Here is an 18,196-nt window from a genome sequence, read left to right as displayed (position 1 = left end):
CTCATTACAACCCAGAGCCTCCCCTCTTTTCTCATCCCCTGCTAAAACAGTACCTCAGAGGGGCAAAAAATTTAAGGCCTCCCAGGAGAGCGCCTTCTCCTGCATGGGACCTCAATTTTGCGTTGGAAAAACTCACCCTACCTCCTTTTGAACCAGCAGCTACTGCGGATATAAAATTTCTTTCTTGGAAGACAGCCTTTTTTTTGGCAGTCACTTCAGCTAGAAGGGTTTCAGAACTACAGGCTCTCATGGCAGTGGAGCCTTTCATTTTTTTTTACCCGGACATGGTGGCCCTCAGGACCAATCCTTCTTTTATGCCTAAGGTGGTATCCAGTGTGGCTCTTAACCAGACTATTCACCTGCCAACTTTCTTCCCAAATCCACAGAACAAGGGGGAGCGGATTCTTCATTCATTGGATGTACACAGACAACAAAGATTCTACTTAAACAGGACAAAATCTCTAAGAAAGTCTGAGCAACTACTGGTGGCATTTGCTGCAGGATCAGAGGGGAAGGCTGTATCAAAGCAGACTATTTCTAAATGGATAAGCGATTGCATTCATTTCTGCTACTTGCACCATGGTAAAGCTGTGCCCAAGGGAATCAGATTCCATTCCACCAGGGCTGCCTCTACTTCAGCAGCTTTTCTCAGAGGGGTCCCTACCAGAGACATTCTAGAAGCTGCTACTTGGAGCTCAGTTCATACGTTCACAAAGCTTTACCATTTACCTCTCTTTTCTAAATCCAGGGCAGGCTTTGCCACTGCAGTCCTGCAGGGCCTTATAGCTGCTCCTAATGCTGTTTAGTTCCATCCTCCCATCCATAGCTGTGGGATTCTACCCAAATGTAATGACTGCAACAGTGAAACATGAAGAACATAATACAGTTGTGTACACTTACCATAAATCTAGATGTTCGAGTGTATTCACTGTTGCAGTCTGGATTACCCACCCACCAGCCCCCTTTCTTTACCTTTTCTTTCCTTCACTATACTCAAAAGCCTTTGTGGTGTATTTGCTTTTAGATGAATTTTTTTTGCTCCCCATTTGGGGGGCACCTGACATCTGAGACAATAAAAACGGATTAAAATAGTGCCGGCTGCATGTTTTATACCCCTGATGACCTGACATCATGGAAGAGGAGACAACAACCGACGTAGGACCCAAGACTTTGTTATTCAGGCCGACTGAGGGCAACCTGCCAGCAGATTACCCAAATGTAATGACTGCAACAGTGAATACACTCAAACATCTACATTTATGGTAAGTGTACACAACTGTACTTTTTTAAAACTGGCCCGTCATTGGTAAGACCCAAATAGCTACTTCAACCATGAGCTGCTAGAACATCTTCTGTTAATGTAAGATTATTTACACAACTGTACTTTCCATGCTTTTGTATTTTCAGATAGTTTGCTTTTGCCCTTATGTTAACTTACTCACTTTGTTTGAATGGTCTTTAACCCTGTGATTGGTGCTGTGACACACAGCACATTAGGAACTTCTACCATAATTCTTTAATAGATTCATACCCAGTAATGGTGAACTCACTAAGCTGTTTTGTCCATCCACCTTGCTACTTTTTCTGTGCTTTGAACCATGCTGTGTCCTGACTTATATTAATGGCCATTGCGGTTGCCTGATGGCTTTTCTCTCCAAATGCACGTTTGGTCCGACTTTTATGGCAAACGTTCAGTATGTGCTTTTAATTTTAACCATCTGTCTTTTATGTTAGTGTGTGAGATAACTTAAAGGAAACTGCATCTAGAAGCATGATACTATAGTTACATCTGACTCTATCTTTGCTTAAAATCATTTATGTAATTTGGTGTAGAATCTGCACGGCCTCTAATGATCCAGTGAGAATTAGAGTATGTTTCCTAAATTTGATCTTTTTTCCTTTATGAAGAGTGTAGCATCCGTTCTTGTTGCTGATGTGGACATGCTTTCACCTGTTTTTATATACTTTGCTGAAAACTCCTTTGCTATGCCCCCCTCCTCCACAAGTTGAGGGCATGCTTTGTTTTTTTTTTGTTTTTTTTTTGGGTTTTTTTTTTTTTTTTTGTCTGGGTGTAGGCAAGTTAGGGATGACCAGAGAGAGCTCATAACAAAGCAAGACATGCTCTTTATTCCAACTGTATTTTAAAATCCTGGAGCTCAATTCCTCCTTCAGTCAGACTCCACAACACGCTTATCTTCAAATCCATATCAGATCCATGACAGAACACTTACCCGATGACCAAATCACCGAGACCACATCACCGACAAAGGTAAGTGTAACTACTACGCAACAGAATTTATTCCCGTTTCCGCAATAAAATACAAAAACAAATAAAAAACATGTCTATAGCAGAGGGGCAAGCTACCCTGCACCCCACCCCCTACTTAAATATATCAACTCCGAGATCGTACCACATTGCAGAAACGGGAATATATCCCGTTCAGCACTACTTATACTTGTCTGCATTGTCGGCGATGTGGTCTCTGTCATCTGGTCTTCGGGTAAGTGTTCTTATATACTCTTTCACTCGACTCTGACTTCACTTATGTGCTTTTCACTATTTTCTTTGATTCAGAATGTGCCATTAAATGTAAAGCAGTACTAAGCCATTCTTGTCAAAATAGCTTACTCTTGACTAAGACAACCATGAGTATTTTCCTTAATTAACTTAAACTCTCTCTCCCCATTGTCGTTAACTGCTGAGCAAGTTCTTATTAACACTGTATTGGAGTAAGGTGTTATTCCAGTCACAAGATACTGAACCTTTCAGCTTGGATGATAACATTTTAATTCTTAACAGTGACTCTTTTCACCCAAGTAGTTGTTCTAAAGGAATTTGGAGCACTAAGTATAAGAAAATCATACCCAAGTTATACAAGTTTTGTCTTGGACTGCATCAGAATGTTTGGACCCATTTGACTCATCATAGTCAAAGTATCTTGGACTAAAAGCCATCTGTTTCATTTAAATTTGACGTATCCTTTAGTCAAGGCTAATGTGCCTGCTGTTTCTGCATGTGATATAGACTGTCCTTGCTTAGTAACACTTGAAACCAGCATTAGCCTTCTTACAGAAAATCAGACAGCTGAGCAGAGTGCAGCTTGATGAATAGGAACTGAAGGTGGGTAAACCCAGGTGTCATGATATGTTGCAAAGTTGACATCTCCTTAAAGATCTGCTTCTCTGGTAAGTACCTGACACAGCAGTATTTTATCCCTGCATAAACTGGAAAAAAAATAATTGTTTTTTTTTTTTTGTTTTAGTAGCAGCTTGAATACTTAATATGCTTGAACAGGACTAGACAATGATAACTTTATTCAGATGAAAAGAAGAATTGGAATCAGATGACATTTAAAGCCGACTTCAATAAGCTGAAAATATATCTTTTCAGTTTCAAGAATTTTTGTTTCTTATTATGATCATTATATATTTTCTTTCCTAGGATCATTCCTGGATATTACCTCCACAAATACAAGTAACAAAAGTGATGCAAATGTAGAACCTGGAGAATTCCAGCCCACAACAAATGACACAATTAAACGTTTGGAAACAAAACTGGCTCAGCAACTGAAATCCCAGTCTAAACAACCAGTAAGCGAATATGAAAACAAATTTAGAATGTGTACACAGCCTCCTTTACCTGACCCAAATTTCATCTAATTTTTAACATTCTTATGGTGTTTTTTTGCTGTCGGTAGCCTGCTTAATTCCATTATTTGTGAATGTGGAGAAGAATGAGGAGCTTGTGTGTATACAAATGAATTTAACATCTGTATGGTGGCACAGTTGCAGAACAGTTAGTGTTGCTACCTCGCAGTACTTGGTTCTCCAGTTCAGGTCTTAACTGGGATGTATTATCCATGGATTCTCCCATGTCCTTATTGTAGCTGTGTGGACTTTTGCAGGCACTCTGGTTTTCTTCTCTGTCCCAAGAACATGATGCAGATTAATTGGTGATCCTCCAAATGGCCATAGGTGTGCATGCAGTGTACAACTGAGTATATGTATGCTGTGGACCAATATAGTTTCTGGGATATTTATCTGCTTTGTACGGAATGAATACTGAGATATGTTCTGGCTCCACTACTGAATCAGGTGGGTAATTGGTTAATGAATGAGTGAATAATATCTTTTCACTTGGAGCAGATTACACTAGCAGTTGTAAGGAGACATGCATCAGATTCTCTTTTCGTTTTTTTTTTCATGTAGCAGTTAGCTGCAAGACATTTTATTGAGAACCACAGATCTAGCTACCTGAACTCTTTTGATGAGTCTTTGGTGTTTTTCCTTCTCCACCAGACCAAGTATTAACATGTCTTTTAGCAAATTCCTGCATTTGGAGACTTCATCTGCTTGGGTAATACAGGCATGTAGCATGACAGATGCAAAAATGTATGTGTCTCATGGCTCAGCAGAAAAAAAAAGTAAATATATGCCATTCAGATTGCAAAAATGGTAATTTACCATCTCCTTTGGCTGTCTTTCGGCTTTTCCAGGTTAGGGATCGCCACAGTGGAACTCCAGTCTGCTAATGATTGGCAGTGAATTTTTACAGTGTCGAGTTGCCAGCCCGGCGCCCAACCTTCAAAGAAGGCGCACACACGCTCACACCTACCTGCATGTCTTTAAATTTACTCGACCACGAGGTGAACATGCAGACTTCACACAGAAGGTGCTCCAGCCAAGAATCAAACCGGAGAACCTCTTGCTGTGAGGTGACAACGCTAACTGCTGCACCATCATGGCCTTTACCACCTCCTTTGTTTAATTACTGATATTCATCATTCTTACTGCTGCAGTAGCGTTGGGCTAATTGGGTTATGCCCTGCTCCTCTTTACACTGGTTCTCTGGCTGCTGATGCATGAGCCCTTGGAGGGAGTCAGTAGCTGGAGTGCTGACAAGTTCAGTACTTGTTTGTCACCCTCAAGAGTGCACTATTAGGCTTCACACGATTAAAGGTTAGCTTTTTTTTCTGTTGGGGAAACTCTTCCACAGTTTTTTTATGTACTTTTTGACAGAATTGATCTTTGACTTTTTAAGAAGACTGGATCTATTATTTTTTGCTTTCACAGAAAACAATATTTTGCTTTTTACTACAGTGGAAACTGTTTAACAAAATATTTAACAGCTTTTTTATGCTGCTTTTGCTGTTTTTCATTGTATACGGACTGGAAAAGGTTTTATTTTTGTGAATATGTTATGTAGTGTTTTTGTACACTTTGTGACAACCCCCCTCCTTTTCTTTCCTGCTGTTACACCTGACTGTTTTATTCTGGAGACTTTATTTTTAGTGTATTGCTTTAAAACTTACTGTGTGTTAGGGATTGTTTGGAAGGATAAACATATAAGTGCTTTTTTCTCTGCATACTTCAGGACTGTCCCTTCCAGCAGCTCTTCCCAGACTACATGCTGTCTTTTTTGGCCAAGACATGGTTGCCAATACCAGTCAAGTTGCCCCTTTTCCTACTGCACTTAAAAAGAAAAAACTACCAAAGAGCACTTGCCTTCACTGTAGAGCTCTCTCTGTGCCTTAGCCATCAGTGGGTGAATCTGCAGTGGCTGTGACTGGATGTTTTTCGTGTTTCACTGTTACAGTCATTACATTTGGGTAATCTGCTGGCAGGTTGCCCTCAGTCAGCCTGAATTACAAAGTCTTGGGTTCTGCGTCGGTTGCTGTCTCCTCTTCCATGACGTCAGGGGTATAAAACATGCAGCCAATGCCATTTTCTTTAGTCTTTCTTGCCACGCGGTACCCGAAGCAGAAGCATTTCACAAGTGCCGGTTGGCCGACTACTGAAGTATTCCAGTTTGAGTTTCAGAACCGAAGTCTTCACTAAAGCTAAGTACCCCGTTGGGGAAACTTTTTTCTTGCTTTTTACCAATGTCAGAAAAAGTTAATAATTGTATTACTTGTGGGAAGCAAATACCTCATAAGGATTTCCATTTATACTGTATTCCTTGCCTAGGTCCTGATCACAATGTGCCTGGCTGTCGGTTTTGTGCTAAATTTAACCAATGCACTAATACGCGTCTGTATATTTTTGCATCAAATTATTTTGGAAACAGATTTAACTACCCAGAAATGTTATCGGATAGCAATCCGACTACCAGAGTACATAAAAAACGCAAAGAAAAGGACAGAGAAAGGCAGTCGAGATCCAAAACCGACAACAAAGCTTCGCCTAAGCCAGTCGCTGTTACTCAATGAGGCGCTTTTGCAGCCCCTGATACCCGCTACCTTCGAGTCGCAGGCCTCTACGATACCCATGTGGAGTCCGGCATGCCACAAGATACTCGAGGTATTGGACCGATGAATGTATCTCCCTCGGATGGGTCCGGAGCCGCTGAGCAGGCACCGGCTTCTGAGAGTGTATTCAGACCTCAACATTTGTATATCAAACCGACGACATCTGCCAGACCAAAGACAAAAGCAACTTCTAAAACTAAAAAACCAACACATGAGCCATGTGCACAGGCCTCTATGCCTAAAAAAATAGATGATCAAAATGGCTCAAGACCTTATTACCTTGATCAGGGGTACTTATACCCCTTCAGATAAGAGGCCTAGGCAAGACACTGATTATGAATCTTCAGATCAGGTTTCTATTTCTTCTGATTCCTCTTCTGATCAGGAATTATCTATACCTCCCTGTGAGGATTCTGATGCTGAGGAGCCTAGTCCATCTGCATCTCCTCCTGAGGATTATTCATTTGGAGAAACCTTGCATACTTTGAGGGAGTATTTACACTGGGAGAGTCCAGACTTCTCAGAATCAAAAAAGAGGCTCAGGGACATCCTTCTTTTCCCTCAGCACAGGCCTTTAGCCATTCCCCGTTTTAGACACTGTGGATGATGTGTTTTCAGAGTCAAGCTTTCCCCTGACTCCTTACCTCCGGCTCCCAGTAAGCCTGACAGATACTACAGGGTCCCTGACTCACATCATTTTTTATTTAGAAACCCAGCTGCTGACCCTGAAACTGTTTCACAGGGTCCAAAGAGAGTTAAGGCTTCAACAGCAAAAAATCCTACCCCCTCTGACTGAGATTCAAGGGCACTGGACAGATGGGGAAAAAGGTTTATACATCTGCAACCTTGGCAATCAGGGCCTTAAACTGTAAATTTCATATGCTTAAGTACCAACAACATGTTATGGGATTGCTGAAACAGAAAATTATGATTTCAGAATGTGCAGAAAATAAAGAATTGCAGGAATTATTGCATGCAGCTGAACAAGTTGGAAAGCATATTTTGCAATGTGGTTTTGATTCCTTAGAGGCCTAATGCAGGGCCGCAGTTACTGGATCTGTGATTAGGAGACATGCCTGGTTAAAGGAACAAAATTTGCCTGATCATGTAAGAGCTAAATTGCTAGATGCCCCTTTACAGCATGATTCTCTGTTTGGTATTAAGGCAGAAGAGGTTTTAAAGAAAATGGAAGACAAAGCTAAGTCTACGCAAACTGTTAAAGACTTCTTGAAAGTGCAGCCACCAAGATTCATTAGACACTGGCCTACAAAAAATTGGTCCTTTCTTGTGTCAGACAGAGCCCAAAGGGTCAAATCCAGACACCCTAAGGGTTCCAGATACCAGGCGCAAGATTCATACAGGTCAAGGCAATGGGGCGCTTCCACCTCCAAATCTGGAGTAGAGTTTTTGCTCAAAATTGGCAGTTAATAACCCAGGACAAGTGGGTACTAAACATCGTATCACAGGGATACAGATTCCATTTCCACACTCTGCCAATGGCAAATGGTTGGCCAGATCTGCCAAAAAATCAATGGGCAGAGGCACAGAAACAGGTTACAACCCTCATGGATATGGGGGCCATTCAGAGACAGTACCAGAACAGAAAAAAGGACAAGGTTTTTACTCAAGACTGTTCTTGGTACACAGAAAGGACAAGGCTTGGCGGCCAATACTGGATTTATCGATTTTGAACACATACCTGGACATTCCAAAATTCAAAATGCTGACTTTGCAGCAGCTTCTGCCCATGCTGGGCAAGAATGCTTGGCTGGTGACTTTAGACCTAAAAGAGGCATACCTGCATGTCCCAATAAGACAATTGTGCAGAAGATAGCTCCGATTCAAGGCTGGCTTAATGCATTGCCAATTCTCTGCACTGCCCTTTGGCTTATCTACTGCACCCAGGGTCTTTTACAAAGTGCCTGGCACCAGTAATTGTATTTTGCAGATAAAGATGTATACAAGTATATCCTTACATGGACGACTGTCTCATTCAAGCAGAGAACAAGGACACTCTTCTTCGACACCTGGCATTTGTGAAAAGGCTTCTAACATGCCTAGGGTACACAATAAACGAAAATAAATCACAACTGGTACCCTCTCAAAAGATAACATTCCTGGGTGCAAGCTTGAATAAAACTGCCCAGATGGCTTACCTCACACCAGACAAACAAAGGCGACTGACTACTTCAAACTGATGGCAACAAAAACCCAGTCTTCTGCAAGGCAAATTCTGCAGGCTTTGGGCTTCATGGCATCCTGCATCCTACTGATTCCATATGCAAGGCTGCATATGAGGAAACTTCAATGGTATCTAAAAAGTTTATGGAGTCAACATTCTCACAGTCTGGAAACAGTGATTCCTCTCATTCCCTGCCTGCAACAGGAGTTTCTATGGTGGGCAAAGGCATGTCACCAAAACATGGGACGGCCATTCACTCTACCTCCTGCCAGCCAAACCTTAACAACAGACGCATCAGATTATGCCTGGGGGGCCCACATGGCAGGAAGATGCATTCAGGGCATATGGACACCAAAACAAATGCATCTACATATCAACCAGAAAGAGATGCTAGCTGTTCAAAATGCCCTAACAGCCTTCAAGGACTTACTTCATCCAGGACAACTACTGATAAAGACGGACAACACCACAGTCATGTGGCATATAAACAAGCAAGGAGGCACACACTCATACCCCCTTTGCAGATTAGACATGGCTCTGTGGGACACAGCTTTGACCTACCGAATGCATCTTCAAGCTCAATTCCTGCCAGGAAAACAAAATACTCTGGCAGACGATTTAAGCAGAAACCTTATGGATCCTCACGAGTGGAAACTAAATCCACAGGTCTTCAGCATGATAACAGAGAAATGGGGGAGCCCAGACATAGATCTAGTTGCCTCTCCTCAAAATTATCAATCGAAAAGATTCTGCACAAGGACTTATCACAGATAAGCATGGAAAGTGGACGCCCTGTTCTTCAGTTGGAAAAACCTATCAGTTTACGCCTTTCCTCCTCTGCCTCTTCTTCCCAGGGTCCTCCTAAAAGTCAGACAAGCGAAACCAAAGATGATACTAATTGCCCCGAACTGGCCCCACCAATACTGTTACCCAATCCTAAGGAACTTGCCTCAATACCCAGCTTGGACCTTGCCTCAAAGACCACAACTACTGTCCCAGCAAAACAATCGGATCCTGCGCAATAAACTACAGACTCTGAACTTGGCAGCATGGCTGATCATGTAGGCATACAAACAACATCTCTCAGTAAAGCTGTGATGGATGTCATTTTGGAAGCCAGAAGGCCTAGTACTAGAAAATCTTATGCTGACAAATGGAAGAGATTCTGTGCTTGGAATCAAGCACAAGGAACTGATACAGGAGAACCAAATATTCCTCAGATATTACAATACTTGACTGAGATGCTTGACAAAGGCCTATCTTTCTCATCAATTAAAATCCATGCCTCTGCCATTTCGGCTCATTACAATACAGAGCCACCAATCTTTTCTCATCCTTTATTAAAGCAGTATCTTAGAGGAGCCAAAAATGTAAGGCCTCCTAGAAGATCAGCAATACCTGCATGGGACCTCAGTTATGTGTTGGAAAATCTCACCCTGCTTCCATTTGAACCAGCTGCTACTGCTGATATAAAGTTCTTATCATGGAAAACAGCTCTGCTACTAGCAATTACTTCAGCAAGAAGAGTCTCAGAGCTATAGGCCTTCATGGCTGTGGAGCCTTTTGTCATATTTTACCCAGACAGTGTGTCTCTGAGGACCAATCCTTCATTTACGCCCAAGGTGGTTTCCAGTGTGGCTCTTAACCAAACTATTCATCTACCAACCTTTTATCCAAATCCGCAGAACAAGGGGGAGAGAATTCTGCATTCCTTGGACATACACAGACAGCTAAGATTCTACTTGAGCAGGGCTAAAGCTCTAAGAAAAACTGAGCAATTACTAGTGTCATATGCTGCAGGATCAGAAGGAAAGGCTATTTCAAAGCAGACTATTTCAAAGTGGATAAGCCACTGCATTTGTTTCTGCTACTTACACCATGGCAAACCTGTGCCCAAGGGCATTAGGTCTCATTCCACCAGAGCTGCAGCTACTTCAGCAGCCTTTCTCAGTGGAGTACCAACCAAAGACATTCTAGAGGCTACTACTTGGAGTTCTGTTCACACCTTTGCAAAGCATTATCATTTGCCTCTCTACTCTAAGTCCAGGGCAGGCTTTGCCACTGCAGTTCTGCAGGGCCTTATAGCCGCTCTTAATGCTGTTTAGCTCCATCCTCCCATCCATAGCTTTGGGATTCTACCCAAATGTAATGACTGCAACAGTGAAACACGAAGAACATAGTACAGTTGTGTACACTTACCATAAATGTAGATGTTTGAGTGTATTCACTGTTGCAGTCCAGGTTACCTGCCCACCATCCCCCTTTCATTCTGGAGTTTATCTTTCCTTCTCTATCTTCTACAACCTATATGGTGTATTTGCTTGTAGATGATGGTAAAGTTTGTATTAATGCATGTATATATAGTTTTTATATATATATTTTTGCTACCTATTTAGGGGCAGCTGACATCTGGGGTAAGAAAAACTAAATAAAATGGCGTTGGCTGCTTGTTTTATACCCCTGACAACCTGACGTCATGGAAGAAGTGACAGCAACCGACGCAGGACCCAAGACTTTGGAATTCAGGCCAACTGAGGGCAACCTGCCAGCAGATTACCCAAATGTAATGACTGCAACAGTGAATACACTCGAACATCTACATTTATGGTAAGTGTATACAACTGTACTATATAAAGACAACCTTGGAAAAGATAATTATTGGAGAGTATAGTCCACCAATGTCAAGACCTGATGACCACCATATTAATGGGTGCTGACCCTGGCTTCACCCTTAACCCTACACTTTACCTTCCTAAAAAGCTTCCCGTAGCAATGCCACAACAGAAAGACATTCTTGGACACACAAACATTAACAAACAGTACTACATCTATCTCCTAACCTAACCCTGACCCTAAACTTAAAACATACAAAGTCGCACGCAAACGTAGAAAACGTATCCTTCGCTCATACCTAACCCTGACACCCCTCAAACCCCTGTTACCTGTTTCAGCAGTACACAGCGTTGTCATTCCATGGTTTGATTATCTGTACAATCGACATTAAACCACATGCCTTGCATTTTTTGAAGAAATTGACCAAATGCAGAGAAACCATACATGTGCGTGTGTGCGTGTGTGCGTGTGTGTGTGTGTGTGTGTGTGTGTGTGTGTAAATAGGTATATGTGTGTGTGTGTGTGTGTGTGTGTGTGTATGTGTGTATGTATGTGTATATATATATATATATATATATGTGCACACACAATGTGTGGATGTCTCTCTCTCTCTCTCTCTGTGTGTATATGTGTGTATATATATATATATATATACATACACACACACACACACACACACACACACACACACACAGATCTTCTTCACTTGACCTAAAACTCATTTGACTGACTTTCATTTGACCGACACCCAAATGACCTAATTTTCAAATTACTGACTCTCATTTCACCGGCAGCTTACAATGCTGAATTTCAACATACTAAATCTTAAACCATAGACATGCACACTTAGAACACCAGCAACTAACTCTTTCCAGAACTTAAAAACTACTTCATTTCCCTCTTAACAGAAACTGAACAGTGTACAACCAAGCTAGGTGGGGGGCTACGCCCCCTACACCCCCCAATTTGGGGGATGTGCCCCCCACACCCTCATTATATACGCTAACTCCAAGATCGGACTACAGTGGGGAAAAGGGCAAATACTTATAACTTGCTTTGCAATACTCAACACACTGCCACTACTGCTGGGGACACACAAAACATTTGCTAAATTACTTTAGATACTTCCCATAAAAATGTAGAGAGACAAACCCACATTTAGAAACACTACAGCACTACTTTCTACATGACTATTGGAATTCTGACAGTCAGCACTCTTACGTTAAAGTAATTATTTTTATCACAAGCAAGTCACAGGTGAAGGGAAACCCACAACAAGTTTGTGTCTTAACTGTCAGTGAAATGGGAATCAGTCAAATGAGTTGTCAGTCAAATGAAATTTAGGTCAGTTGAGTGTCGGTCATGTGAACTAGACCCATATACATAATACACACACATGGGTACGAGCAAGGAAATTTTGTTTATTTAATTAATATACAAGTTGTGCACTGAGCAAGTACCACTGAGAAAGTAGTATCTATCTGAAGTCTGAAATTGCTGGCTGGTTAAAGCTTTGTCTGTTATCAAGCTCCAAAGACCATGCAGACTGAGCTGCATTGATTCTAGTGCTTTTGGAATGTAGCTTGCCTCAAATAGGGAGAAATTCTTTGGAAGACATTGGACTGGAAGGAATGAGTGAAGATGGTAATTTTAATGCAGGTGAATGTATATATTGGCAAGGCTGTTTAGTTAAGAAAAAATTAATGTGTACATTGAACATTATTTTAAAATTATTGAAAGCAGAAAGTACCTGAGAGAAAGCAACTTGTTTGATATTGCATGCTTTTTGGTCAAGGTCATTTTTGTTAATTCTGTGTGTAGTGCTTCTCGAATGCAATTTGTAATCTGTGATTGATTACAAGTGGATGGAGATGCTTTGTCCTAACAGTTAACTGATCAGACTATTTGGGAATAGCTACATTTAAGATAGCTAATGAAGTTAAAAGTGAAATACTAAAAAAGTGTATACTGTGTGGACATAAGTAAGTTGCTAGAAAGAATGTAAATTTAAAGTGACAAGTGTACTATATGTAAGATGGTAAATCGTAAGTCCATCTCTCAGCATAAGGTTAGAGGGACAGCTTCTGATATTAAATTCCTAGCTGCAGGCAAGTGAAACAAGTAGATTAGTGCTAGTCATAAACATACCCAAAGGAGGAAATCAGTATTTTACAGAGCATCAGCACTATTGCCATGAGAATTTTTTTTTTTGGGTGGCAAGGGAAATGTGTATGTTAAGGAATATAAGTGATCAGGCTTAGTTGAGACAACATTGCATTTAAAACAATATGATAGAAATAGACAAAGGACCAGTTTTGCAGTAAAAGGGCAAAGGATATGTGCAAGCAAAGTAAGAGAGCTTTGTCACAAAATTGACTTGCTAGTTTGGAACATTAATGGCTTGTAGACAGGAGAAAACAGGAAAGGGTGTTGCCATATTTGCAGTAGCAATCCACAGGTAATAATGATACATAACACAGTTTTCATGTTATTTATCATTCAGGTGTGTGTGTCAAGTGAGAAGGAGGGTTTCTTTGCTGGAACTCAAGGAGAACAAAAGAAGACTGATTTAATATTAATTAAAAAGGGTATTGGAATAAAGAAAGGAAGGATAGGCAGAGAAGATTTATTGTGGTGAAAGTTTGCTGGAAGGGCATTCAGATTGCACTAGCAGCAGTATATGCCATCAAAAGCAATGAGACAAGATAAAAATATCTTAATGTAGAGGTTATAGTCTTTCATCAAGGATGTATGGTAGTAGCTGGAGACTGAAACTTTAAGAAAGTAGGAATTCGCCTGCAGAGGTCCAAGATTTAGAATACCAGTTGGCAGATATTTATTAAAATGTATATGTGCATTTGAGCTTATAGATGCAATGACAGTAAGGCAAAATTTCTTGGAATATATGCATTTTTCAGGGAAATATAGATTTTCGTGTTTAGATTAGTGTTGCAGTAGCCTAAGCTATATAAGATGTATCCTGCCAAAAAGTGGACCAGCTGGCCAACTTGCAAAGCTTTGGAGCACCTTCCACATGCCCAGGATACTGCATCTCAGGGAGAGCAGTATAAAGTTGTTGTCTAGGCCATCAGAACTTCAGAACATTCTTACTGTCAAAGTGTACTCTTCCCTGATGGCTTCAAGTGATCAATAATTGAGTAGAACTTCTCCAGGGCTGGGCAGATATATACACTGTTGGGGAAAGCCTCGTACTTCATCATTTTTTTTATATAGAGAAATGTGTTTTTGTCCAAAAATTATGCTTGATGCAAAAGATGGCCTTTTATTGGTTGATATCTAAAAGATGTCCTTTCATTTCACTGTTGCAGCATTCATAACATCAGGGATCCCTTGCCAAGGGGGGGCCTGACGTCCAGACAGTGTACCAAAGCTTTTAGATTGCTTTAAGGTATGATGTACTTCACATGTATGCTCCTTGCATAGCATAGGGCATAAAGGTGATGCCCTGATGTACCATCCTCAGAGCTTCTTTGCTGCCAGTCCGAACACCATCACTTGATTGTCAGTCTGAACTCCTGTTCCGTTGCTGGTTCACCAAATCTTTGCATATAAGTTACCCATTGGGGTTCTTTTTTGCTTATCCTTTTTTATTGTTGCTTGTAGGGTTTCGTGTCATCCAAGAAGGGTAAATGCCAGTGTGGGAGACAGATTTCCCATAAAGACAGCCACAACCAGTGTCTTTTTTGCATGGGTGCCTCTCACAACTATATGTCCTGTTTTATCTGTCAGGCCTTTATACCCAAAACCTTTGTAGGTGACTCTCTCCTTTGGTGCTCTGTCTTGAAAGTCAGCATCTTAAGCTTCTTGCGAAAGACACGATGGAGGGTACTTCCCTCTCTGAGAGACATCCTTCAGTGAGAAAATGGCTAAGAAGCCAAGGCCAGATTCTTCTGCAATTCAGCCTCCTCCGGATGCCTCTCTCAAGGCAAGTGACTGTCCAGAGGTTTGCTCAGCCTGATCATTGGATTCCTTTGACACGACCACGTTGGAGGTTGGTGCGGGACTGACTTTAAGCATATCCGAGGTGGCAGGAGGCATTGCAGATGTTCATTTCGGATGGTTAGGGGGAACCACAGCTGATTATCTCTGAGCAGCCTAGGGGTGTTCCTCAAATTTTAGTCAGAGATAAAGTTTCTACTACCATCATAGAATACCATCCTGGGTCAGAGCCTTCCAAGGTTTATAAGGCAGACGTCCCATTAAAGAAAAAGAGTAAACATATCACTCCTGCTCCTAAGGATCCACAAAATGAATGGCAGTCCTTCACTCCGGGATTGTTTAGTGCTTTAATAACATTGAAACGATCTCAGGGAATTTCTGTTCTAGCCCTCCCTTGGTCCTCTACTCCACTAGGAGGAGGAGTTGGATTCGGATGAGGAATTCTTTGCTTACTGTTATCAGATTCCCTCTCCTTTGGACTGTAGATCAGAAGAAGAGGAATTTACCAGTCATGATACTCATTTGAAGAGATGGGGACACTATCTCCAGGATGTTGATTTCTTTAAATGGGATTGTGCTCAGGTTTCTGAGGTACATAAAAAGATACTATAAGTTGCTGCAGATGGAATCTCTAAACCTTCTGCTGTTCCTCTTGTTTTAGTTGCCTTTTTAGATGCATTTTCTAATACATCTAAGGCTTCCAGGCTCTCAGCTGTCTGCTCCGAGTAAACCTGATAAACTGTATAGGGAGCCTGAGGACTGTAAATCTTTGTACAAGTGTCCTCGTGCTGACCCCTCGGTGGTGTCTGTAGCTTTTGACAACCCCTCTGAAATTGCTTCCTTCTCCCAAGTTACTGCCCTCTGATAAAGATAGCTTGACCATAGAAAGGTTATTCAAGAAGGTAGCCTCTGCTACTTTGGCTTTTAGGGCTGTATATCAAACCCATCTTCTCTCCCAGGCTTGTCCATTTATTTCTGATCTTCCAGACTCTGAAGGTAAAACTTCTGCTCTTTTCTTGTTAGAGATTTCCTCCCAGGTGGTTCATCATTCCATCGAGTGTAGATATGATGCAGCAGATGCTTCATCTAGAACTGCTGTTTTTAGGTCAGTGATGAGGAGGTATTCTTGGCTTCCGCTTCACCCTTTGTCTGATGTAATTAAGGCTAGGTTGATGAATGCCCGTCTTGATAATAAGCATTTGTTTGATGAAGCTATCGCTGCTATGCTTGTTCCTTCAGGATAATGCCAAGGCTTTACAGGGATTTAAACATGTATTTGTCTCTCCTGCGCCTAAATATCATAGAAACTACCCAAATAAGCCAGCCTTTGTTCGCAGGTAATCTCGTCTTCCTCCTAAGGCTAAAAAGAGTGGCAATCAGGCTGCTCCTGCTAAGGCTGCTCAGACATCAGTGCTTCAGAAGTCTCCTTTTCCAGATAAACCAGGTGCTGTCTGACTATCCTCTTTTCCCAGCCACTTGCCTGTTTCTCTTCCCCTCTCTCTCTCTTCCTGTTCGGCTACAAAGTACTCAGGATTTCTGGGTCCTGTCCGTTATTCACCAGGGGTATTTCATGGTATGGAATTACCTTCCTCCTTTTACGGGTGTTCCTCAGCCCCCTCAGGGGCAACTCTTTCTTTCCAGAGGTTCTTCAGGACCTTTTAACGTGTGGTACTGTTCAAGAGGTGCCTGTGTACCAAATGAGGAGGGGGGTTTACTCCAGGATGTTTCTAGTACCCAGAAAAGAGGGTACTTGGAGACCAATTCTAGACCTGTCACATCTAAACACTTTTCTGAAGTTGCCTTCCTTTTGAATGTTATCACTTCAGACTTTGTTTCCTCTTCTGCTTCATCAGGCTTATATGGTGTCTTTGGATCTCAAGAGTGCTTATCTCCATATCCCAATCATCTCCTTTTCAGGAATTTTTTACGTTTTACTCTTGCTTCCTTACATTTTCAGTTCTCTGATTTGCCCTTTAGTCTTTTTACTGCCCCACGGGTATTCACCAAATACCTCGCTCCTGTGATTGCTTTTTGCAGGATTCGGGGGATGCAGGTGTATCTTCTCCAGAGATCCTGTTGCAAAACCTCATTTTGCCATTTCCATTCTGCAAAGCCTGGGGGGGGGGGGGGGTCACAATAAACTTTAAAAATACTTTTTTGACTCCTTCTCAAGACCATGTTTTTCTTGGGTGCAGGATCCAAACTGGAATCCCTGCCTCTTAAGGTCTTGACACTCATTTCTTTCTTTCAAACACTTCTTCCTCTGACCTCTATTACAGCCAGGGAGATTGTGAGAACTTTGGGTTTCATTGCATCCACCATCCCTATGCTACCTCTGGCCAGACTCCACATGAGAAAGTTTCAGTGGTTTCCTGAAGTTAGTTTGGCTTCAGCATGTGCATCCCCTAGACTTTTTAGTTCTTCTTCTGCATTGTCTCAAGAAAGAACTTCACTGGTGGATCCAGTAGTTTTCTCTGAATATGGAGTTCCCCTTTCATCCCCCACTTCCTGTCAGGAGCTGTTTACAGATGCTTCAGACATGAGATGGGGAGCAGCTTTTGGCTTCCTAAAAATGTAGGGGGTTGGTCGCCTCTACAACAGAAAGAGCACATCATTATCAGAGATAAGAGCTCTTCTGCTGGTGCTTCAGGCGTTTCATCCTCTTTTCTCCCCGGACCTTTCAAGGTATTTGCAGACAGTACCACAGTGTTGTGGTATGTAAACAACAAATGGGAGACAAGATGTGGTCTTCATTCCAGTTTGGCACTCCTAGTGTGGGATTTTGCAATTCAGTATCAAGTGACTCTTCAGGCAATTTACATTCCCTCAGGTCAAAACATTGTGGCTTGACACTTTGAACAGGTCCTTAACTCAATCCCACGAATGGATGCTTCACAGAGATGTGTTTCTGGACATTGTCCATCAGTAGGGTACTCAAATACATCTCTTTGCCTTCCCTCAGAAGAGACAACTTCCTGTAGCTTGTGCCAGAAACCCAGGACCTCTGGTTTTGAAGGTGGACGGCCTATCTTTTTCTTGGAAGGGTATGTTTCTTTATGCTTTCCCTCCCCTTCACCTTGTTAAAAAATGTCCTGTTCAAAATTCACAGGATGCTCCCAAAATATTGTTGGTGACTCCCTTTTGGCAGAGACAGCATTGTTTCCGTCTTCTTCATTTAGCCATGGCAATCATC

The 18,196-nt window shown here is 41.7% G+C and overlaps 1 protein-coding gene across 1 annotated transcript in view; it reads left to right on the top strand.

Annotated features, from left to right (window-relative positions):
- Positions 1-18,196, top strand: part of MAP3K7 (mitogen-activated protein kinase kinase kinase 7) — a gene marked incomplete in the record, with an annotated part of 2,238,689 nt that overhangs the window by 1,410,222 nt on the left and 810,271 nt on the right. Inside the window, 1 exon segment of the mRNA XM_044067202.1 lies at positions 3,443-3,591. Coding sequence (XP_043923137.1) covers positions 3,443-3,591 — 149 coding nt within the window.

Source organism: Protopterus annectens, chromosome 1.part0 (assembly GCF_019279795.1).
Source record: "Protopterus annectens isolate FY-2018-M chromosome 1.part0, PAN1.0, whole genome shotgun sequence".
In the NCBI taxonomy this organism is placed as follows: Eukaryota; Metazoa; Chordata; order Ceratodontiformes; family Protopteridae; genus Protopterus; species Protopterus annectens.
This window is presented reverse-complemented; position numbering and strand designations above follow the sequence as displayed.